General features: G+C 35.3%; 1 protein-coding gene across 2 annotated transcripts; it reads left to right on the top strand.

The window, feature by feature from the left end:
- Positions 1-1,465: 1,465 nt before the first annotated feature.
- Positions 1,466-18,184, top strand: LOC106062282 (pseudouridylate synthase 7 homolog). Of its 2 annotated transcripts, none has more exons than XM_056027706.1 (16): positions 1,466-1,643; positions 5,058-5,361; positions 5,585-5,699; positions 6,248-6,343; positions 6,522-6,645; positions 7,079-7,208; positions 7,845-7,922; positions 8,411-8,476; positions 9,716-9,778; positions 11,830-12,014; positions 12,377-12,528; positions 14,288-14,420; positions 15,061-15,168; positions 15,985-16,054; positions 16,908-17,062; positions 17,897-18,184. In XM_056027706.1, exons 2-16 carry the CDS (start codon positions 5,081-5,083, stop codon positions 18,022-18,024), a joined length of 1,884 nt encoding a protein of 627 aa, XP_055883681.1. In that variant the 5' UTR covers positions 1,466-1,643; positions 5,058-5,080; the 3' UTR covers positions 18,025-18,184. The 2 variants fall into 2 exon arrangements, with proteins under 2 accessions (XP_055883681.1, XP_055883682.1); XM_056027707.1 differs by lacking the exon at positions 1,466-1,643 and adding an exon at positions 1,739-1,833.
- Positions 18,185-25,740: the final 7,556 nt, after the last annotated feature.

The raw sequence follows: 25,740 nt of genomic DNA, 5'->3' as shown, positions 1-25,740 counted from the left end.
ATTATATCTAGTGTGAAGAATTACATTAATGGGATGTAAAAATTAAAGTCACGACCTGCTTAAATGAAATCTATTATCATAGACCCCCTTGGACATCTCATAGACCCCCAATTTATTTTTTCACATTCGTAGACCCCTTGGAAGTCTTCGTAGACCCCTGGGGGTCCATATAGACCACTTTGGGAATCACTGGCCTAAACCCTTATTACCAATAGCTACTTGTATTTGGATGAAATACTATTCAGCTATTTTAGGAAAGAATTAAGAGGGCGTTTTGACACGTTTACTACGTATTAAAGAGAACAGATAGAATAGTTTCCACTTGCGCTGCAAGAGACGCATAATGCGCATCTCTTGGAGGGACAATGTCTCCGATCAGGAAGTTTTGAGATTGGACAATATGAGCAGCATGTATGCTCTCCTGACACAGGGAAGACTCCGCTGACTCGGACATGTCACCCGCATGTCAGCTGGTAGAATCCCGAAAGATATCTTGAATGCTGAGCTTGTGGAGGGAGTCAGACTCAAGGGCCGCCTGAGACTGGCATGTAGAGATGTCTGCAAGCGAGACATGAGAGCCACAGACATCAACGAAAGTGTGTGGGAGGAAATGGCCAAAGACAGGAGTTCGTGGAGACAGACTGTGCATGCTGGGACGATCCTCGCCGAGAGCAAAAGAAACTGGCATGTAGAGATGTCTGCAAGCGAGACATGAGAGCCACAGACATCAACGAAAGTGTGTGGGAGGAAATGGCCAAAGACAGGAGTTCGTGGAGACAGACTGTGCATGCTGGGACGATCCTCGCCGAGAGCAAAAGAAACTGGCATGTAGAGATGTCTGCAAGCGAGACGTGAGAGCCACAGACATCAACGAAAGTGTGTGGGAGGAAATGGCCAAAAGACAGGCGTGCGTGGAGACAGACTGTGCATGCTAGGACGATCCACGCCGAGAGCAAAAGAAACGAAGCGGCCTTAATCAAGAGGGAAAAAAAGGAAAGCTGTCCTGTCCGCTTGCCTTGAATCAGATGCATACACATGCATGAATTGTGGCTAAGTCTGCCGCTCTAGAATTGGCTTGATTAGCCACACCAGGTTCTGCCCCGTCTCAAGACTAAACCAAAAGCAGTGACTCATCTGAGCGCTTCCATTGCCTTTCGAGACAAAAGGAGCCATATATAAAGGATTTTATAATACGAAAAACGTGTGTGTGTGTGTGTGAGGGGGGTCTGCTCAGCTATAAATATACATACGATTATATCTGGATATTTTGTACTAGTCTTGTACATGCAGTGTGTATTATAATAGTTGCCTGATAGCCAGCCAGGAAAACCAATGACTTGGCAGAATTTAAGTCTAGATGACTAGATGCATGACGCGTAGGACGTAATCATCATCTTTTTTTTTGTTGAAATAACGTCTGTATTTTATAAGATAAGTCGTTGCTCGCTTAGACCTCCCTTCAGGGAACAGTGCCAGGAAAGAAGAAGAGACAGACAGAGAAAGCGTTGGAAGGACAACATAAAAGAATGGACCGGCATGCTATTGAATGAGGTTCTAACTAAGGCTAAGGACAGAGAGGAATGGAGCAGGACGGTCGACGAATTTTGCGTGGTGCACCAACGGTCCAACAGACTAAGGGATAGGTAAAGTTAAAGTTGTTATGATTATTATTATTTAAAAAAGAAAAGAAAAAATCGAAACGTAAAATACAAATGGATGTACAATGTATACTAAGGGAATTAACTCTATTGGGAATAATGAATTTATACTATATTCAATAATTTAGCATTTAGAATCTAGATCTAGTAGTAATAGAAACTACATAAAAATTAGGTAAAAAAAATAAATAAAAAGACTAAAAGACAACTTTTTCCTCTCTAGAATCCTGTAGAGGGCTTTTATTTGCTCTATCTTAAACTATGTGCTGTTATTTGAGCAGGAAATAATACTTGCATATAAAATATATTTAATATATAATAATAATAATAATCTTTATTATCCATATTCCATATCATATGGAAATTTGTCTCACAATTTGTGCGTTACACCAAACAAAAAACATTATAACTATAACTACTATAAGAAACCAAAGTGTACATTCACACCAGACTCACTCATAATTTACATCTTCATCTGCATAACTAATTACAAGAGAACATTCAATATACATCCAGCCAATATATAGATCTAGATCTTTAATCTTTATTATTTTAATTTTATTCAGATCTATAATTGCACATAGATCTATTTGGGCTTGGGTATGTTCTACTAGATGTAGTTCTAGAACGATTTAATCCTCCTAGCTGCTACACTGCTACTAGTGCTAGCTTGACCATAATGATAAATGGGTGGCCTATTTGAACTATTTCTAATCTCAGGTTTGCTGATAATATAAGAGACTATTAGATTTAATTAGATTATAGTCCTTCATTGGGTATACCTGCTAGCAAGGCATTGTTGTAATAATCAAGGCAAGCAGCTTATTTGAATGCCACAGCTAGCTTTTTTGTTGACTGTTGTCAAATAAGCCTTAAGGTCTAGTATGTACACAGAGACTCGTGCAGAACTGACTTGTAATAATCAAGGCAAGCAGCTTATTTGAATGCCACAGCTAGCTTTTTTGTTGACTGTTGTCAAATAAGCCTTAAGGTCTAGTATGTACACAGAGACTCGTGCAGAACTGACTTGTAATAATCAAGGCAAGCAGCTTATTTGAATGCCACAGCTAGCTTTTTTGTTGACTGTTGTCAAATAAGCCTTAAGGTCTAGTATGTACACAGAGACTCGTGCAGAACTGACTTGTAATTATCAAGGCAAGCAGCTTATTTGAATGCCACAGCTAGCTTTTTTGTTGACTGTTGTCAAATAAGCCTTAAGGTCTAGTATGTACACAGAGACTCGTGCAGAACTGACTTGTAATTATCAAGGCAAGCAGCTTATTTGAATGCCACAGCTAGCTTTTTTGTTGACTGTTGTCAAATAAGCCTTAAGGTCTAGTATGTACACAGAGACTCGTGCAGAACTGACTTGTGTTTGGGTCAAAAGACAGAAATAAGTAAAAGAAAACTCTAAGATTGCAAACTATATGGTCAAAAGGAACCTGGCAGTTTGTGATGAATTGTGAATCTGCACTCTCTAATTTTGAATAGTTTCCACTTGCGCTGCCTGAGACGCGTAATGGGCATCTCTTGGAGGGACCATGTCTCCAATCAGGAAGTTTTGAAATTGGCCAATATGAACAGCATGTATGCTCTCCTGACACAAAGAAGATTAAGCTGGCTCGGACATGTCACCCGCATGCCAGATGGTAGAATCCAGAAAGATAACTTATATGCTGAGCTTGTGGAAGGAGTCAGACCCAAGCGCCGCCCAAGACTAACATATAGAGATGTCTGCAATTGAGACATGAGAGCCACAGGCATCAGCGAAAGTATGTGGGAAAGCATAGCGAAAGACTGGAGTGCATGGAGACAGACTGTGCGTGCTGGGACAACCCTTGCTGAGAACAAAAGAATTGAAGCAGCCTTAATCAAGAGGGGAAAAAAGAAAGCTGCCCTGTCCGCTAGCCCTGAATCAGAGGCATACACATGTATGAATTGTGGCAAAGTCTGCCGTTCTAGAATTGGCTTGATTAGCCACACCAGATTCTGCCCCATCTCAAGATTAAGCCAAAACCAGTGACTCATTTGGGCGCATCCATTGCCTTTTGAGACAAAAGGAGCCATATATATATACTCTCTAATTTTGTAAAATATGGTTTTGTACTCGTGGCGGGGGGGGGGGGGGGGGGGAAGAGGGGGGAGAATTTAAAAATTCCCTTGGGCCCCCACTTGAGGGGGGCACCCAGATGAGTTTTTTTTGCATTAAATATTATGCAAAATGCAGGGGTCCCCAAAGAGGTCAAGCCCCCAAGTGATGGCAAATTTCTAGCTACTCCTCTGTTTTGTACTAAATTTAATTACATCTGATCTGTCCACATACTCTAATACTCTTTTATTTAAAATAAATGGAAAGCCTCATATGAGTTGATTTAAATTGAATTGAAGTAAAACCAACATAGAATCATTTAAGAACAACAATAGTCCAGGAAAGAGTTTCAGCTTTTTAAAGATAAGGCTGACATACCAAAGATCAATTACAATGCTCTAATTAAGGATTGATTTCATTAAGGCTAAAAGAAGAAGATTTTAGTTTCTTTCTTTTTTTTTCTATAAATGTTTTATTGTATGACCACTGTCATGCACTGGCAGTCCCAAGCACCCAACAACATCATTTGGACTCACCTACATTTAAAGATAAGCCAACCAGACAATAAGCACAATCCCTTTTTTTTTTGGGTTATTGAAAGATGAAGAAAATGGGGTGAAATATAGACATGGAGGCCTTGAACCACTGACCCTGACATGGCACCATCGCCTAGCAGTGACCAGTCTAACTAACACTTTTGCTGTTCCGCTTTCCACATAGACTTGTCGGGGTCAGTGGTTCGAGTGCTCCTTAGGACTTGTCTGTATTAATAACTGTCTTTCATTGTTGATATGTAAGGTACATTGTCACTAGTATTTAAAGTTACACTCTCTTACTGGTGGGGGCATTGTGGCTGAATGGTAAAGCAGTTGGCTTCCAAACCGAGGGGGTTTGGGCAAGATTACTCCATTAGAGCACGTCCCAGGTACTCATTAGAGTTGAATGGACTCAGGGGCATTCTAAAAATCCAGAAGCTAAAAAAACCTCAGTCTACACTGGAATTGAAAGTTGAGACCACTCGGTACAGAAGCTGTGCACTTAACTTCACCCACCACTCTCCCTTATTATAAGTTAAATAGTTAAATATGGGATACTTGTTATTACAGGAAATAGTTAAATATGGGATACTTGTTATTACAGGAAATAGTTAAATATGGGATACTTGTTATTACAGGAAATAGTTAATTATGGGATACTTGTTATTACAGGAAATAGTTAAATATGGGATACTTGTTATTACAGGAAATAGTTAAATATGGGATACTTGTTATTACAGGAAATAGTTAAATATGGGATACTTGTTATTACAGGATAGTAGACAGAACACTTCATTATGGACAACATCTTGCAAGACAGCACAAGAGATGTTGAAGAGGACTCAGAACCTATTTGTAAAAAAGCCAAGTTGAGCAATGGCAAAACAAATGCAGATGCTGTGATTCAGTTGGAAAGTAATTCAGAAGAGGCTAGCAAAGAAAGCATCCGAAGTAATGACATTGGCATAAGTGTTGAGGTTCCACCAGCTGAGAAGCTTCTGCCTCTGACAGAGTCACAGGCAGGCATAACAGAATATTTGAGCGATCATGAAGGTTTCAGTGCAATCATTAAACAAAGGTAAGAGATGGATACAAATTAATTTTTTAAATACATTTTATAGATAATAGATCTCTCTATGGCCTCCTTCAGTCACAAAGCAGCTATGGATCATCTCATAGAAATGAGATGAAAGCCTGAGCATTAGATATAGCCGGAATGATGTCGACCCTAACAGTACAATTCTTTATGCAGGTTAGTCTCAACCAGTACCTCCATGGCTTATGTTTTCATTGTTTCATAGGTACTCAGACTTTATTGTCCATGAAATAGACAAAGAGGGCAATGTTGTTCAGCTGACAGACTTGGCAGTGCCAGAGGATGACCAGCATGAAGAGACTGCACCTGAAACCGAAAAGGTACATTTCTAATAAAATGGTCTGTTTTTTAAAATTATGTACATCCTTCCTAAAAATGTGAGTTTTTTTTAATCACGTCAAAGTTGTCAATTTTGCTATCTTGAATACAAAATCTATTTTTACTGATGGCCCTGAATAGGAAAGTCACTAATAATAATTTTAAAGAGTCCAAAAATAATAAAATATGTCTGATGTTCATTTTTTTCATTACACAAAAGAAAATATATTATTAATACATTTTATGTTTGTATTATGAAAATATAAAAATGAGTTTATATTTTTTCTATATCCATTTTTTTTTTAAATTTAACGATTGTCATAACTGCTACATATGATTTTATCTAATTACTTGATTTTAGAATTATTTTTTTCTATCGATTACATGTCATTAAAGTTGCTTCAGTAAAAAAAAATTTATCTGTCATCATATTTTTTTAGAAGCTTGAATGCTGTTAATTTCAAACTTAATCTCAGTCAGTTTATTAAGGCAAACAAAATGTATGTGTTATAAAAAGATTTTCTAATGAAAAAGTTTTGTGAATGAACAGGTTACAGAAAGTTGTCCTGAAATAACAGAAGACATTCTAATGAAGCTTGATCAACTCGCTAACAGTGGAGATAAAAAGAGCACAGTTGATGTTGTTGTACGTCCAAAATTTTGAAATCTCTAAATTCAAATTAGCAATAAAATTATTGACTCAATTTTTTGTTATTAAGTATTAAAACTTGCAATGGAAAAAATTAAATACAATTCTTATCAGCTAATGATACAAAAAAGCTCTGATTTAAACAATAATTTTGAAATGTGTTTTTTTCCTGCAGGCGCCAGAAGATAAAGAACGCAGAACACAGATTCACTTGATTATAAAGAAAAGATTCCCTCAGCTGGAGACTAAGACTGTTGACAAGGATGGTCAAAAGTTCATCCAAGCTCTTTTGAGATCAGGTATTTAATTTGAATTGGAAATGAAATGCTTATCACCACAAAAGGTTTTTATAGAATGATTTCAAACTAATTATCTACGTTATTGCTTCTTTTAATTATTAAAACGTTTGTACGCTTGCGATACACTGTTACCTACCAGATTTGTTATTAACCTTAATCATGCTTGAAAAGTTTCCAAACTACCTGTTTTCCTCCACCAGATAAGCTTGTTTGTTTTATTAATACTATGACTCTTTTCAAACGATTCTTTATTGCGTATTTAGAAAAAAGTAGCATCCCTATTAAAATTTTGTCTTTATCACTCGGTTCATTCTGTCGAACTTTACTGATGTTTAAAAAATCAAATCAGGGTCTAATTCTATTTATTACTGTTGAGTACAAAAAGAGTTTAAAAAAAAAACGCTTAAATTTTCCTCAACTTTTTTTTCCTAAGGAAATTCTCGTGGCTCTAATAATGAGGAATGGCCAAAGTCCAAGAAAGCTTGCCAGTTTGTCAAGTTTGTGCTCTATAAGGAGAACAAAGACACCATGGACGCACTGGGTCTCATTTCTAAACTGCTGAAGCAAGTAGACACCATTTAGTGCCATGTCTTATTTTAAATCTTAAAATTCAACTTTTAATCAATGATATAAGTTTTAATCTACTAAATAGTTTTAATTGATCTTTTAAACTATAAAATAGTTTTAATTGATCTTTTAAACTACAAAATAGTTTTTATTTATCTTTATATCTACAAAATAGTTTTAATTTATCTTTATATCTACAAAATAGTTTTTATTTATCTTTATACCTACAAAATAGTTTTAATTTATCTTTATATCTACAAAATAGTTTTAATTTATCTATATATCTACAAAATAGTTTTAATTTATCTTTATATCTACAAAATAGTTTTAATTTTTGTTTTGTTATGGCACAAAAAGGAATTAGTTCTTTGTTTTGGAAATAGGAGAAGTTTTAACGTTGAGTGTTACCCTTTTGGTTTATCTGCATGAAGCACTTTCAATCTACCAAATAGTTTTAATTTATGCTAATATCTAGCAAATAAATTCACATTATCCAAATAGTTTCAATTTAACATTAAATCTATCCTGTGAAGCTTACTATTTTAATCTATCGTACTAATTACAAAAAAGTTACAATGTTGGTTTTAATGAAGCCAAGAAATGTATTACAAAAGATAGTCTTTGTTCATCAGAGTGAAAGAAGGTTTGTTCCAGTACGCAGGCACTAAAGACAAAAGAGCTAAGACAACCCAGGAGGTGACAGCCAACAGGTACAGTAACAATCAGTGGTCATCAAACTTTTGTTTGTTTTACAAGCTGCAGATTATTCTCGGAAATGAAGATTATTATGTCCTAGTGAAAATCTCCTGCAGGACAGCATGACTGCGGGTAGGATTTTAACGCAGGAACATATTGATAAGTCTGAAGTGTATACCACACAACCGCACGATGCTCCATCCCTTAAACTTTGATTTCCTTTGAAAACATACCCACATATGGATTTCTTCACATTTTTTTCTTACTAATTTAATTGAAAAAAATTTTTTTTTTGACTTATGGAATTTAATTTTTATAAATCCTAAAAGTAATGATCTATTGTTGCATATCCCCATTTAATATTTTAAAAAAAATCAAATGCCCCACCATATGATTTTTTTTTTAATTAATTGATACAAAAAAATCTTAACATTGTTAAATACATTTTCTGTTATTGAAACTTTTGAAACATTGAAAGATTCTTTTGTGTCTCTGTATCTAGAATTCATCCTAAGAAACTGGCATTCTTGAACAAAATGTTACGGAATATGGCAGTTGGTAATTTTAGGTAGGTGTCTTTACATTCTCTAACTTGTCTAACACAACTACTAATTATAATACATTTTTGGTGTAATATGGAGACGTAGTGGCTGAGTAGTAAAGCGCTTGACTTCCAAACCGGGGGTCCCAGTTTCAAATCTTGGTGAAGAATTTAGGATTTTTGGGCGCCTCTGAGTCCACCCAGTTCTAATGGGTACCTGATATTAGTTAGGGAAAAGTAAAGGCAGTTGGTCGTTGTGCACATGACACCCTCATTTATCGTTGGCCACAGAAACAGATGACCTTTACATCATCTGTCCTTTAGACCACAAGGTCTGAAAGGGAAACTTTACTTTTTTTTTACTTGGTGTAATATACTTTCTGTCTGACAGTCCAAATAAGAAAATCTCATTTAGATACTTAGCTACATCATATTTGAACCTTTGTCAGGAGGGACATGAAAATATGTTTCAATGAACATTCAACCGTAAACTATAATACATTTTGCTGTTTGCTTATAGAAATTGTCTCCATAGCTTTAGGTTTACTTTCTTGATAGCTAATGATTTTGTTGCTGTCAAATCTGCTTTTTTTTTTTTAAACTATTGCTTTATCAAATACAATACAGTGTATTTATCATCAAGTTAAATATAGAACATTGCTCAATTACCTACATTACCTTCCAGTAATGCTCATGACATTTAAAACCTTGAGGTAGCCACCACCATGTCCCAACAGAAGGCCATTTTGTTTTTAAAAATTAATGTATTAACTAAACATTCAAGTGTTGTTGCTTAGGCAATCTCCATGGTGGTGAATGAAAAGATCTGAGCAGCAACAAACAAAACACAAAGAGTTTGTTATATAAAGATAAACTCTAGCCATCAGATTTGTATGTCATATTTTTTTTCAAGTCTTTTGGCTCTGGTTAAATGTTTCGTTGTAATTGAAAAGCTGAAATTTAAGTAATTGATGAAAAAAAAAGGCTAATAAATGTTCATAGAATGCACTAATATTGAGTTATTATTATTATTATTATAAGGCTTATTTAAGTTTTTCTTTTCATACTTTAATAAACACATTTAAACCATGTAAATTATAAGTGAGCCTGGTGTGAATGTACATTTTTTTTTTTTTATAGTTATAATGTTTTGTTTGGTGTAATGCACAAATTGTAAGACAAATTTCCTTATGGACAATAAGGATTATTATTATTATGTTAGAAATGAATGAGTAGTCATTATTATTATTGTACATTGACCTATAGGTATGTCAAAGAACCACTGAAGCTTGGACAGTTATCAGGGAATGAGTTTACTATTGTACTAAGGTAAGACTCAAATTTCCCAGCCTTATTTATCTCTTTTATATATATATTTACACACCAGCTTTTAGATTTTTTTTACATGACATATTTCTTTGCATTTGATAAACAAAGAGAGTAATAATAAAATAAAAGTTAACTTGGTAACATGGAAATTTGTGTGTAGCTAAAGGTTAATAAAGGCTTCATATAGCCAACACAATGACCAACAACCTGTCCTAGACAGAAGTTGCTATTCATTAGTGTTGGAAGGAAAAAAAAAAAATCTAAACTTCAGTGTGATTTGAACTTGAAATGCTAATCTAAGTCCATCTACCCTCAGCCACCCCTACACTCAAAGAATAGGCCAGTAGGTAAAGTAAATGATGCTCAAAGGTCAATTTTTGTTCTATTGCTAAATTTTATGTCTTCGTTACTGTACCTTATGAAATCGTTAAACAGCATTTAAAACTATTTTATTGTCATAGACTCAGAGTGTTTAAATATAATAGGGATCTTACGCACTTTCTTTCCTTAAAGTTCTATTAGTGTAGTTCTTTTTCCAGAGTATTGCAACAATCTTTTGTATTAGAGTGTGTAATAATAATAATAATAATAATTATAAATACTCTCCGCAAGAGGTTCTCGAGTCTACTGAACATCTGCTGTACTGGGATAGGCCTATTCTGACCGACAAAACGGTAGATTTCAATCGCCCGGATCTGCTGTTCATCGATAAAAAAGAAAAAACCGCTACCATTATCGATATCGCCGTACCACTGTCTCATAATTTAAGAAAAACTGAGACAGAAAAATAAAGAAAATATGGGAACCTAGGCTTGGAGATTAAGCGTCTATGGAAATTGTCCAAAATAACAATATATCCCATTGTTATATCAACCGAGGGGATAATAACAACTGACCTCATAGACACCTTCAAGGCCCTTAACATTCCTAGGAACATCTTTGTTGCCTGTCAGAGGGCGGTACTGCTGCAGACCTGCCACATCACCAGAAAATTCCTCAGTGGAAACTGTTAAAGGGACTACCATGAATTTTGTTTCTCTTTAGCGAAACTCAACCCTGGCAGCGCCAGAGAATGACTACTCGTTCATTTCTAACATAATAATAATAATCTTTATTATCCTTAAGGAAATTTGTCTTACAATTTGTGCATTACACCAAACAAAAAACATTATAACTATAAGAAACCAAAGTGTACATTCACACCAGACTCACTCATAATTTACATGTGACTGGATTTGGTCTGCTCCTTGTGTGATGTAAATACCTCTTCTGGTATTATTATTGTGTTCTTGTTTCATTGATTAAATATCTTTGTAAACGCACTAGATCTTATGTTGTGCATGTGTACCACTTTATCTACTAAGTTCTAAGACACTACATGTAGATTTATTAACAGACTTCAGAGTTAGCAGACATGGTTTTTATTACACAAATACTTCATACCATAAATTGGCAACTTCAGCCTTCACATAATAGTATAGAATATTTCACATAGAATAGACTTATAATCCTTGGAAAATTATCACATACATAGTTCTTAATACTTTTATCTTAAAATACAAGACACATGGACTCCTTTTGGTCATGTGGTCTGTCCAATCATGTGACCAGTAATATCCCCTATTCCTCGTGAAACAACTTCTTCTTCATAAACTCACGTATCTCGTGGTTCTCAACCAACCAATGTCACAGTCTACCAAATCATGGTGTGATAGAGTGCTTCATGTGAAGATGTCATGATGAGACTGCGTTGATCAGACAATGCATTTCTGATGTTCGATTTCAATTTAAACAGTTACTGAACACTGAAATAATATTGTTGTACTAGAGATTGAAATGTAAATGACGAAGATCCAAAAATAAATGAAAAGCTTGTAGTCTGGAACTAGGAATCACTTAAATAAAATATTCACACTATACAATAAAATTAAAAAAGTTAACAATGTTCTTTTAATCTCATAACTACAGCTGACTTTCCCTGTCCTTTCCAAAATTTTAAAGAGCATGCAACAGATACAATGCAATTAAAATGTTCAGAACTCTTTTTCCAGGAATGTCCAGGCTAGCCCTGAAAAAGTGGACACTGTCCTGGCATCGCTCAAGTCTGAAGGTTTCATCAATTATTATGGCATGCAGCGCTTCGGCACAACCTCAGTGCCGACTCACAAAGTTGGTAGTGCCTTGCTCCATGGTGACTGGGAGAAAGCCATCGACTTGATTCTAATGCCCAGAGATGGTAATTTATTTCTGTATGATTTGGCCTTCTCTTAAGAAAGCCATATTCTGATGTTCAGAGATAGTAGTTTATTTCTGTGTAATTTGGTCTGTGGCATTTTATGTCTCTCTTAAGAAAGTCATAGACTTTATTATAATGCCCAGAGATGGTAGTTATAAGTGACATTTTCTTCAAGTGTTAAAATCCCTCAATAGCCTTTTCGGCCAATTTTTTAAAAATATTAACATTAACCATAAGAGTTAAAATCAAATTCTGTATTCGGAGTCATGCAAATGTGAAGAGATTTATTTTTTAAAATCATATTTCTTATTTAAAGACATTTTGGTATTTTTTTTTTAATCAAGAATTTCATTTCTCAACAGCTCAACTATCGAAGGATGAGTTTCAGAAAAAGTGGAAGGAGACGCATGATCCTAAAGCAACGTTGGAGTTGACCCCCAGATACTGTGGTCTGGAGAGAAACTTGTTATCTGCTTTGGTCAAAAATATGAAGCCATTCAATGCACTAGAAAAGGTAGAATACTCTTGTAGATTAGATTGGTGTGAAGAGGAAACATTTTTCCAAGTTGAAAATAGAAAGCACTCTTCCACTTGAGGGAAATTTAAAGATAAATTAGTATTGCATTTTGTTGAGACTAAAGTCACTTTTTCAAATTAAAATGTTCTAGTAAATTAACAGATAAGGGACAGAGATAACAAAATAATTACTTTAAATCTGATGTAGTTAAGACTAAGACTGGCTTTATTGATCCTTACGGAAATTTGTTGTGTATACAAGGACTCTTTTCACATATAAAGACAACACAACAGAAAAATACACATAACTACAACAGACAACATAAAGAGTTTATTCAGCGACTACACACAGGTATCTTGGTGCATTTCATGTTCCCTGATCAATGAGTGGCGGTGATAGAGTCTGACCGAGTGAGGTATGAACGAGTTTTTGTACCGCTCCGTTCTTGTTTTGATTGACAGCAGTTGCCCACTTCGCGACGACCTGGCGTAGTTCTGATGGAGCGGGTGGCCGTTGTCTTCCATGATTTTTTCGATTTTTCTTAGGCACTTTTGTTCAAACAGATAATGGATAGAGATAACAAAAGAATTACTTTAAATCTGATGTTGTTATTGGCCTGTTTTTACTACCAATAAATATCATGATAAAATTTACTTATTTCATTGTGTTTTCAGATAGCTGCCCCCTTAAGAGTATTTTTGTTATCATTGAATTATGAAATTGTTTAAGATTGAACTAAACTAGAAAAGTATTGCTTGCACTAAAGATCTCAGTATTTCCATTTCCCCTAAAATAGTGCAAATTTGAGCTTGACCTAATGTAGAACACTGATTGTGTTTTGTGAATGTTTTTATTTAGTTAGAGAGTTGCAATACTCTTTATTCAGGCTGTAGCTGTCTCTCAATTGAGCACACATTTTGGCAGGTTTAAGTCTATGTTTTTTGACAGTGGTTTGCTGTTCAAATTTCTGTTAAAAAAAAAAGAAACAAAAAAAGCAACAGATTTTCAATTTCTTGATCCCTAAAACATTAGAACAGCACACTATTTTTTCCTGGCACAGTCTGCAAAAGAGCTAACAGCTCAGCAGCAATAAGCTGGCTAAAAGAAGAAGAATCCCTAAAACGTTAATAAGTCCACCCAACTCTAATGAATACCTCATAGTAGATGAAAAGGCACTTGATTATATTGTTGACCATATGACCCTCTTAACAGCCATAGAAACAGAATATCTTTGCACATCGGCCACATGGACCGCAGTGTCTGAATGGGAGGGTACTCTTAAACTTTTGATCTGAAGTGTATTATCCTGTGATAGGCCTTGATCTTGTTGTTGTTGATGGCTGTCTGACTTTGACAGATTACTCTGGAGATGTCTGGATTTCTTGTACGGGTGTATTAGATGCGTATAAACTACTACAGAACAATGCCTACACATGTAACAAGGTTAAAGGGCTAAGTCCAGACCGTTATAAGCTTGAATGAAGTTTAATATATAAAAGGCCACAGTTGAGTCTCTGTCCCTTATATGAAGTTATCCCCTTGAAGTGCTAACACCAACTGACTAATAATAACATAAATAAACTAGCACTCACTACACCGTAACATCACTACATGTCATGTTCGAAGTCTGTCAACTATGGTGCGTCTCTATACTAAGTGTCTGACAATCCAAAAAAAGTGATGATAATGTATATTCAAAACCACAAGTACATTTACTTTCTGATTGCTACACTCAATGTCTTATTTATTCCCCCAGATAGCCAGAAACACTCGTATGCTGTATGTTCACAGCTACCAAGCGTACGTATGGAACCAGATGGTTTCTAAACGCATGAAAGAATTAGGGAAAAAAGTTGTGATTGGTGACCTGGTACTTCCTCGGGACAGTGGTGAGTCAGTACACCTTTCTTTATTTCTACAAGATTTAAAAAAAAAATGGATTTAAAATGAATTGAGAACTATTTGAAATAGGTTGTAGAGAATGGCAGAGAATGGTTATTTGTGAGCTAGTTTTGCCAGTGCATGCCCATTTCGAACTGGAATCATTCGAGGAGCCCTAGATGCCTACTATAGAGCGACCAGGTCTCAGAGCCATACAGCGGTGAGAACCACTGCTTTAAGGCGGTGGGCGAATAGACCTCTTCTGCCAAACTCGCTGTTAGCCTCAGACAGTTGTCTATTTCTTTAGATAGTAACGCATTGTTGGACAGTGTGCTGACCCTATTAGAGACTTATAGATCTATAAGTTGTATTTAAAATGATTGTCAGTGTTTTATTGGTGCAAAGAATTGTTAACTGCATCAGACCCATTATACCATCTCAATTGTTACTAAAGTGGATATTTTACTTTTCTATGGAATGTTCTTGTTTCTAATTGAAAAAAAAAAGTCGTTATATAATCATATAATATTTCTAAATAAAGTTTTGTCTTAGTCTTATTATTTAAAATAAAATTGTCATAATTTATCTTTAGCCACCAAGCATTCATTTTAATTTTCTTAGCAATATTTTTTTTTATGTATGGCCTAGATCAAGAGATTCCAATTAGTGTAACACAAGACAATCTGGCAAGCTTTACTTTACAAGACGTTGTCCTACCATTACCTGGCTATGACATCATCTATCCTAACAATGACGGTGAGCCTTATGTAGATGGCATCATTATCACATGATTGAAATTGTGTCGTTGTACGTTTTGGAAGACTTTGGCTGCAAGTGCTAATATATTGACAAGTTTTTGGGGTTACTAAAGCAGTTGGCCATTGGTCTTGACTTTATCAAACCTGTCTTAGGGACAAATTGACATTAAATGAAACATTTTGCAAGTTATATTAGTAATAAAGGGAGGTAAACATTTACAACACATTACTGTTATGATGCATGGGTTATTTCCCCATCATCTTCCTGGGTACTATCAAGTATTCAATCTGGTACTGGTCTGTGATTTCTAGCACTTCAGAATTTGGTTGACATTTTAAAAAATGTTTTCCTATGTATTCATTACATTAGACATTTTTTGAACCAGGGCATTATTTATTTTTGTTTTTACTTAAATAATTTAATAAATAAACTAAAAATGTTTTTATTTAATTGTGTATTACAGTTTTAATATTTAATTTCATCATGAGCATCAAATCTTTTTTACTTTTTCAATCTCTGCAATCTACGAAGTTTGAAATACTAATAGAATTGACAGGTTGGGATTAACAAAAACATGTCATGAATATTTTTCACTCTTTATGTTTATAATAAGGATGTCTTAGTGTGACATAGGAAATCAATTTTCTTAGGTAAATTTGGGGGGGGGGGGGGGGGGTGGGGGGTGTCTCAATGCAATTTTTAAAAATGTACTCTGGAAGGGTATGAGAAGATCTTAGAAGATCTCCATACAAAAGCATTTCTTCATTTATTGTTTCCTTTGACAAAATAATTGTATGTATGTTTTATTCACAGTCAAAGACTGGTACAAGAAAACTTTAGAGGCTGATGGTTTAGATATGAATAATATGAAGAGACCACAAAAGTAAGTGGCCAGGAATCGTATGTCTAATTTTTTAAATATCTTCACTAATAATCAAAATGCTGTTGCACGATTCTATATCACATTGGAATTGTTTTCTCATTAGAAAAATGGAATTGAAATTTACACACATATAATTTGAAAGTAGTAGTTAGTTGTGCTATCTTATATTTTTGTTTTAAACTTTAAAATATCTATAATTATAGTAAATTGAGCATAAAAATTTTAGAACATTGAAAACAAATTTTGGCATGTAATTGTGGGTATTTCTTTTAGTTTTATCACGTTTAATATTTATTTTATTTTTTAAATTAAATATTTCTTGTTCTTATTATTATTCCTTTTTTTCTTTTTAGTTTTATCATTATTTTTATTATTTTTTAAATGATCTATTCCTTTTTTATCAACATTTATTGCAATTTTGAATTGTTGTAATTTCTGTACCAGTACTTTTTTTTTTTTTTTTTTGCATTACAATTAAAGGTGTTTTTAAAACTGTTTTTTTCTTTTAAAATTTTACTGTCTAAAATTTCCTATTGCCACTAAAACCAATTACATTATCCGACATAAAATGTTTACAAAAGAGATTGGACCTTAGTGCTCTGTTGAGAAAGCATGAAAGTTGCTCAATACAAACACTATTTTAAAAAAAAAATTTAATAGCCAATTCTAATCATTTATTTGTTTAGTTATTTCCCCTGGATAGTTATGAATTCAAATGTCAAAATCTTTAAGAAAGAGGTGTATCCAATTGTTTGTGTGGTCACTTTTATTTATAATGTTTTTTGTATGGTTTAAGAAATATCTTATGATCCTGTCATTGTTTTAGTGATCAAATTTCATGACATTATTGCAGAGACTATTCACTGCCTGGAGCTTACAGACACGTTGTTGTCCAGCCTTCGTTGGTCAGCTGGTCACACCAACCCTACGATGACTACACTCTGCCGCTTGTGCTGAGTGACCTTGACCTGGTCAAGGAGGTGGAGCCACCACAAAATACTAGTGAAGGTAGATTATTGCCGTCTGTTTAGCTGAATTCAAAATAAAACTTTCAAGACACATGAACCTTTTTTTTTTCTCTCAAAAATAAATTCTTATAATAAAATCCTTTCTCTCATAAACTCTTTTAGGGAAAAAATAGCCTGAGGGAAATTGTTTCCTAACCACCTTTTTCTTGAGAATCATATGGGCACTACTGCACTACTAAACCTGCTACCATCACAGTGCCAGCTTTAGGCCTAAACCTAAAATGACAATGCTCACACATCCATGTACAAAGTAAACAATTTTAACAATTTATTTGAGACAACTTTTCATAGTCCTATTGAGCTGAAATTTCCGCAGATCAACTTGCACTGCGTGACAAACACAAGTAATTAAAGTTTCACTTGGTTAATTATTGAAATAATTTTTTTTTTCACAATGTGCAGAAGGAAGCACTGAAAGTTTTTGGATGCCATTTTTATTTTCTGTTCATTTAGATGTTATTTATAGAGATAGATTTATATATTTGCTTGACTATTTGTTGCATGGCTGGCTGGCTCAGTCGATTTGAGAATTGTGCCAATAGCATAAATGTTGTGGGTTAGATCTCCATATAGGAAATTTTTTTTTCTCTCTGTTTTTCAATGACCCATTGGGCTTTAGGAAGAAAATAAAGTTAGATCCTAAGATCCTTTTGTTTCCCAAACACTAATTATTATTTTTTCTTCCTTTCTATTTTGCCACTTTTATGTTAAAACGTTTAATGTAACAAAATGATGAAAACAAAATATGAATGTTTATTTTATTTTAATGTAAAGCTGGAATTGATTTAGAATTATTTTCATATAACTTTTTCAGGAAAACTAAAGTCTGTTATTTTGACGCTGAGGTTACCTACTTCCTGTTACGCCACAATGGCTTTGAGAGAAGCTTTGCGTGTGGACACATCATCAGCTCATCAGACTACACTGAATGTCTTGTCATGACACGTCTTGTGTACGTGTGTGTGTATCAGTATGTCTTGCAAGTGTGCATGGTTTGCTATGTGTCATATCAGCTGAATGAACAGACAGTGAAAGCAGCAGAAAGTTGTGTTGTTAAAACTTTTAATGTGTTCAGGGAATAAAACTTTGTTGTTTTATTGAACTTTTTTTTTTTATTACTTTTATCCAAAACCAAAAATGAAGGCTGGCTGCCTGGTCATGGGGGACAGGCTTTGAACTGTCGTCAGAATGGTGTCGAGTTTGAATCCTGCCTTCTGCTATGCCCTGTCGTCTTGCAGGAGGCAGGAGAGAGGGCATATAAATCCTCAGTTCTGAAGAAACATCCAAAACTTGTAAATTAAATACCTCACTAGTGAGTTGAGTTTTTTTTTGCTGGCCACATGACACCCTTGTTAACTGTGGGCCACAGAAACATGACTTTTACATCATCTGCCCTATAGATTGCAAGGTCTGAACGGAAACTTTACGTTTACTAACTCTACTTATTTTAATGTTGACTCATAACTACAGAAATTCAGTTTGTTATAGAAAATTTTGGTTAAAATTTCGCAACTAAATTTTTAGCTTTTTTTTCTAACAGAATTCAATCATTGATATAAGTTTGATTTACCAATTAAAATGTAAATAAATGACAACCTTTTAAGAATATGGTTTAACAATAAAGGATTTACAGAGAAGCATTTACTGGCAATTCATTCTCGACAATGTGGTAATAATTAAAATTCTAAAAAGGTTTTAGAAATATAATGCTAGTCTGGGGGAGATATTTTCAATGTAAACAAATTAACCTTAAAGCAGATATTAATTTGCTACTATGTTAGCCAATTGTCAGTGAACCAAATGTTAGTGAGACAATAGTAGAGAAACCAGTTGTTGGTGAATACTTTCTCAGTTGAACCATTTGTGAAAGAATTGTCGGTGAACTGTGGCTCAATTGTCAACAGTAAAGTTCCCCTTTTCAGACGTTGTGATCTATTGGGCAAATGATGTAAAGGTCATTTCTTTCTGTTGCCCACGGTTAATGAGGGTGTCAGGCAGCCAGCACAATGACCAACCGCCTTTACTTTTCCCCAACTAATGTCAGGTATTGTACACATTAGAGCTGGGTGAAATTTGGCGCCCTAAAGATCCTGAAAGTAAAAATCCCAGTCTTCACCAGAATTCGAACCTCTGACCCATGGTTCGGAAGCCAAGCGCATTACCCATTACCTCTCACCCACCGTGCCTCCATCTCTTTTGTCAATGAGCCGTAAAAAAAAATAATTTTTAAACAGATTACTTGTTTCACCTACACATGATCTGAACCAACACATTTCCTGAAGCCATGTTAGTCTGAGCTTAGAAAACTATGTCACTTGTTGTATAATGTTCCTTGATATATCTATACTTCCTGTTATATGATGCATAAAATAAATGAATGGACAGGCCTGCCATTGAATGAAATTCTATCCAAGGCTAAATACAGAGAAAAGTGAATGAAAATAGTTGACAGTTGAACAGATCTTGTGCGGTGCCCCAACGATTCAATAGACCAAGGGATAGATGAGCTAGATGAATGTGAAGGTTATATAATATTAGTCACTGATATAAATCTTAAATCTGTTTCTTTAATGTGTTACATATTGGTTTGGTACATACTCTAACCCAGGCCAATTTACCAGAGTGCAAGAGCGTGTAAGCCCTTAAAGGTTGTCCACATAAGTTCCCCCTTTCAGACCTTGCAATCTATAAGGCAGATGATGTTAAGATCATCTGTTTCTTTGGCCAACTGTTAACCAGCAAGTTATGTGGCCAGCACAATGAACAACCTCCTTTATTTTTCCCAGCTAAAGTCAGGTACCCATTGGACTCGGGGACACTTTAAAAGTCCAGAAATTCAAAATCCCAGTCTTCACCGAGATTCGAACACAGGACCCCAGATTTAAAATTCGAAATTTAACCACTCAGTCACCTCACACCCCCCCCCCCAGTCCACATTAAAAACAACAACAACAAGACATTTTAACAACATATGCATAAATACGCTACTGTATTTTTTCTTGACAAATATGACACAATTAAAGTGACCAAGAAAGCTATGGACAGTGAAAGAACATAAGTCTCAGCTCAGGAAGAAAAATAAAACGTACAATCCGAAAAATGGCCAACTCCTCTACCACGAAGCAAAAGCCACTTTAACCTGCGCTATTTGTGGACGGGAGTGTCTCTCCAAAATAGGACTCTACAGCCACATGAGGAAAAGTGCTCTGAGATGAACCATAGTCGTTCTACGACTGAAGGAGGCCAATATCTTATCTTATCTTATATAATACAGACGTTACTTCAAAAAAGAAGATGATTACGTCCTACGCGTCATGCATTTAGTCGTGCATATTAACCAATGACTTAAATTCTGCCAAGTCACTGGTTTTCCTGGCTAGCTCAGGCAACCCATTCCATGCTCTAATAGCACTAGGGAAGAAGGAGTATTTGTACAAATTTGTCCTAGCATATGGGACGAGGAATGTGCCTTTATCTTTGTGTCTTTCAGAGTATTTTATTAAATTTTGTATTTGAAGATTATGGTTCAGTGTTTTATGTATTATTGCTACTTTACTTTTGAGTCTTCTGTCCTGAAGGCTTTCTAAATTTAGTGATTTTACTAAAGGTGTTACTCTAGTCAAATGTGAATATTCGTTTGTTATGAATCGCACTGCTCTATTTTGTGTCTGTTCTAGTTTCTTAATGTTTTCTTGAGTTGAGGGGTCCCAAACAGAGGTTGCATATTCTATTATTGGCCTAACCAAGGTTAAATAACATTTTAGTTTTATGTTCTTATTTGATTTATAGAAATTTCTTTTAATAAATCCTAATGCTTTGTTTGATTTTTTTGTAGTTTCATCAATATGTGGATTCCATGACAGTTTTTCATTTATTATAACACCTAGGTATTTTGCGTTTTTAGTCTGTGTTACTGGTTTGCCATGAATAAGATAAGTGGAATTAATTTGTTTTAGTTTTTTTGTTACTCTTAACAACTGACATTTTTCTGGGTGGAAAGACATGCTCCAATTTGATTCCCATTTCTGTAATTCATCTAATTCTCTTTGTAAAATATCTGTGTCTTGTGTTGTTTTTATTGTTCTATATATTATGCAATCGTCTGCAAATAATCTGACTTTTGTTCCTGAACTAATGCAATTTGGTAAATCATTTATGTACCGGTAAATTAAAAATAGTAGTGGACCCAAGACTGTTCCTTGAGGTACACCTGAGTTTACTGTTATCGGTGTTGATTTAGAGCCATTTATTATTACAGTTTGTTCTCTCCCTATCAGAAAGTCTTTAATCCACTGATGCAGTGGACCATTAATGCCGAAATATTTTAATTTTTTAAGCAAACTATGGTGATGAACTTTGTCAAAAGCCTTAGAAAAATCTAGTAAGATAGCATCTATTTGTTCACTATTATCTAAACCTTTTGAAAAATCATCAATTAGTCCTATTAGTTGTGTTTCACATGATCTATATTTCCTAAAGCCATGTTGGTATGGTGTGAGGACATTATGTTTGTCTAAGTGGTTTATGATGTTGCTACATATTATGTGTTCTAGGATTTTACATGTGATGCTGGTAAGTGATATATATATATATATGATATTTTAATTTTATTAAGTGCAGTTTCTTAAAGCTTGAAGAGGGTAGGAGGCCTGAAGAAAAACTTCTGTCCAGAGCCTCCACTTACTAAAAAGGGTGCCCTCTTTCATCTATTGCGATCTACGGGTCATCCGTTTCCGTGGGTGACATGTAATGGTACCGGCAATAATACAAAAATATTTGTAAAATGTTTGACAAGTTTCGGCTGTTCATTCAAAGTTGAAGATAATCTACTTCCTAGTTCAAAACTTCCACAGGACGACGGGGGATGGGAGCGGGCAGGGTATGAACCCGGAACCATCGAAACGACCTAACGACAGTCCAGCGCCCATACCGTACGACCAGGCGTTTCTTCGTATCATCCATTTTTATTCTTGCCAGCTGAATGTTTGCTAATACGAGCCTTTATACTTTAAAAAAAAAGTAAATGTTTAGCTTTCAACATTCATCGGTTGCTTCCACTCTTTTGGCGTCTTTCCAATATTCGCCCCACCCAGAGTTTGTACAGAGTCGCCCCCCCCCCCCTTGCCAATGTTTTGTTGTGTTGTCTCCCCAACTGCTGTTTTCCCTTTGCTTTGTGTCTTCGAGTTAAATGTCAGATCACTAAAAACCCCGCTCTGACGTAATGATGAATTCATTTCCGGTGAGAGAAAAGAGAAAAACGTCGGGCCTTGAATTGACGTCACCTCGCGGCCTACCTGCTCAAGTAATGCAGACCGGAAACAAAAGTCAAACGGCTCAACCTCCATAGCATAGCAGGTTTAAATAAGCTCGCCTGAGTTTGAATCTGGACAGAACAAACAATGGGAAAGGTCAGAGTTCACAGTTGTCTGCAGGTATAAGAATTTTCTGCAAATTTTACTAGACCCATCATTATTCCTATTATTGCATTGCCCTTGTCTGTAGCGGTGTATTCATAAATCTGGAAAGATTGTGTGCTTTCTATTTGAAAAGTTGTTGGTGGGCATTCTGTTTAAATTGGATTCTTGTGAATTAAAAGAACCTAGTGTTCCAGGAGCGTACAAAAAGCTTAACCACGCCACTGTTTGCGACCTACTTTAAAAAAAACAAGCAAAATAAAAAAAATAAAAAGCAACTTCAAAAACAAAAACATGTGTAAGAAGAAGAACTCATCAATTTCAAACTATATCTCAATACTATATGGTTTATTTCCCTTTTTCAATATCAAATAAAAACATTAACAAACACTAAATAATTAATTTATTAATTTCATTTTCGTTGAATTTTTTAAAAATTTGTTAAGGTACAGTAAATAGTTGTGTAAAGTTTCAACTTAATCGAGAATGGAAAGTGGGAGAAATAACTTGTGCAAAAAATTCTACCCGACAGGCAGACAGAGTGAGTTGAGATAAGCTTTGAAATGAAAAACTGTGACGGGAAATGTGCTTGAGATGAGCTCGTTGACGTTGTGGGGACGATAAGTGACCTTGACATTGACTTGTAGGACTATTGAAACTTTTGATCCAAAATTGTTTGTTTTACATGTTTCGGGCGTTCCTTCGGAGTTGAAGATGATTACACTCAGCCGGTTCCACGACAAATAGTGACATTGTTCAGAGATAAATTGTTCACCAACAATTCGTTTACCCGTTTTATTGACGGTCGTTGACTTGCAGGCACTTGCAGCACCAAATTGCTGGTAAACAACTAAACCGCTATCGGCGTATTATATTTTAACTTATAAAACTTGAAATGACTTGAATAACTTTTTTTGTGAAGAAAAATGAAATATTGACAAATTCAATTAGAGATGAAATGAAATAAACTTATATTTAAAGAAATCTAACGATAAAAACACGCCTTTACACTCTGGCTTCCTGGAGTCGTCTGCCGTACTTAACACAACTTACGACAGTGTCGCTTATATTGCGCCATTCTACAAGACTAACATTAAATTAATGATATCTCCTTCTACAACTAACAATAAATACTCCCTTTCTATATCATCACCTTGGAAACACAAAAAAATAACAAACCGACAAATCGTTTACCGACAACTGGCTCATCGTCTCTCATCTCTAGCTTCAAATACTTGCAACTCTATTCTCTAGCTTCAAATACTAGTAACTCTCATCTCTAAGCACTATGACACTGAGCAGCGCGGCCACAACCAAGTATTAATAAATAAGCCCCACGATCCTTAAGTCAAACTAATGGAAGCAAGTTTAGTAAATCCAATGTTTCTCTTCCTCAAATAGGTAGAGTGATCGTTATTACAAAACTTTTATCAGTCTTTTTCAGCGATATGGCTAAATATGTGAGGTTTGTCACCTTAGGGGCTTAGATCATTGTACTGGTTATTTCTCCTACACCCATTCTTGGATCTCGGATCAAGTTGAAACTTGAAACAAATATTTTTTTTTGTACCTAACAAAACATGAATTAATTTAAAAAATTAACCGATTAGTCAATTAATGGTTAGTAATTATTTTTTTATACCGAAAAAGGGAAATAACTTTTACATTACTGAGAGACAGTAGTAAATGTGAAATCTCCCCCCATAGTATAAGTTTTTAAAAATATATTTTATGTTTTTATATCTTCGGTTAACAAGCTCCAAGATCATAATCTTTCCTTTGCGTTCCTCATGGAACATGGGGCCTCAGTAAAAACGCCTCTATCCACGGTCTCTTGTTAGTTTTTTAATGGCTTCCCAGCTCTTTCCTGTCCTCTCGGCTTCATCTAGTACACTGCGTCGCCGCGTTCTTTTTGGTCTTCCTCTACGTCTTGTTCCCTAGGGAGTTCCACTCTAAGGCCTGTCTAGCTCTGTTGTTGGTATTTAAGTAGAGTGGTCGGCCTTACAGGACTCGGTCGACTTTGCCTGCACAGCTTCATAAGTATCCTTTGTGGAGCTTTACTCTCGCCTCTCACTATGTTTAGGGTTTGTGTTTTTGCTATGGTTTCCGTAACAGTATTTTTTTTTCCATGGACAGGTTGTTAGCCTATCGCACAACCCCTATGTCCCGGAGAGGGTGATGCACCTTTTGTCTGGCCTCTTTCCTAGCAGATCTGTCCGGCTCGATAGTACCTGCCAGGAGAGATGAGCTCCCGCCGGTATAGCTCTGAGGGTCATTGAGGCACGCAAACTGTCACACCATGGCAAGGGATGAGCACCAGGTGACAGAAGCTAGGACAAATTTGTACTAATGCTCTTTCTTCCCTAGCACTATTAGAGCGTGGAATGGGTTGCCTGAGCTAGCCAGGAAAACCATTTACTTGGCAGAATTTAAGTCATCGGTTAATATGCATGACTAAATGCATGACGCGTAGGACGTAATCATGTTCTTTTTTTTAAGTAACGTCTGTATCCTATAAGATAAGATAAGCCCCAAGATAACTCTAAAAGTTAGTCAAACTGAGTCGCAACACTAGTTTTAGATTTCAACGATCAACTGTACAATGTCAAGGTCGCTAAAGTGAACGTCACAGAAAAAAAAAAAGAAGAAAGAAATTGAAGCTAAAGTTTAAAGAATTACTGAATGTTTGGCAGCTGATCTTCATATCCAATTTCCTTTACTACCGCTGGCCAGTTGTCCAGTCATAGATTAAAAATATCTAAGGTTTCCTACAGAGTGAAATTATTCTGTGCTACCAACGGAAGAGCTTAGAAGATTTGATTTCTGCAGTAGTAAAAGTGCATTAACTCTTTCTCTCCTAACTGACGATACCAACGTTGATTCCATCAGAAGGGGGTAAATAATTACGGAGAGAAAGAGTTAATCTTACCATAGAGATTGAAAAAAAAAAAAAACATTGCTTATTAGCACTTTCCTTATTTTGAGCACCGGAAGCACCGAAAATGTATTTCCGCTTTGTACGGAAATCTCCGATTTCCAATTGTTCCATTCGATAACGAATCAAACTAGTTCAATCTAGTTCAATCTAGAAATGTATTTACTCAGAAAACACTTTCTGTCTAAATTTACACTAGTTGACTCTATGTTCCACATTACATCACAAATCAATAGCATTTTTTTTCCCCACGTATATATACATGAGTGGGGTTCGGTGGCTGAGTGGTTAAGTGCTTGTCTTCCGAAC

The sequence above is a fragment of the Biomphalaria glabrata genome, chromosome 4 (genome assembly GCF_947242115.1).
Source record: "Biomphalaria glabrata chromosome 4, xgBioGlab47.1, whole genome shotgun sequence".
Taxonomy (NCBI): Eukaryota; Metazoa; Mollusca; class Gastropoda; family Planorbidae; genus Biomphalaria; species Biomphalaria glabrata.
This window is presented reverse-complemented; position numbering and strand designations above follow the sequence as displayed.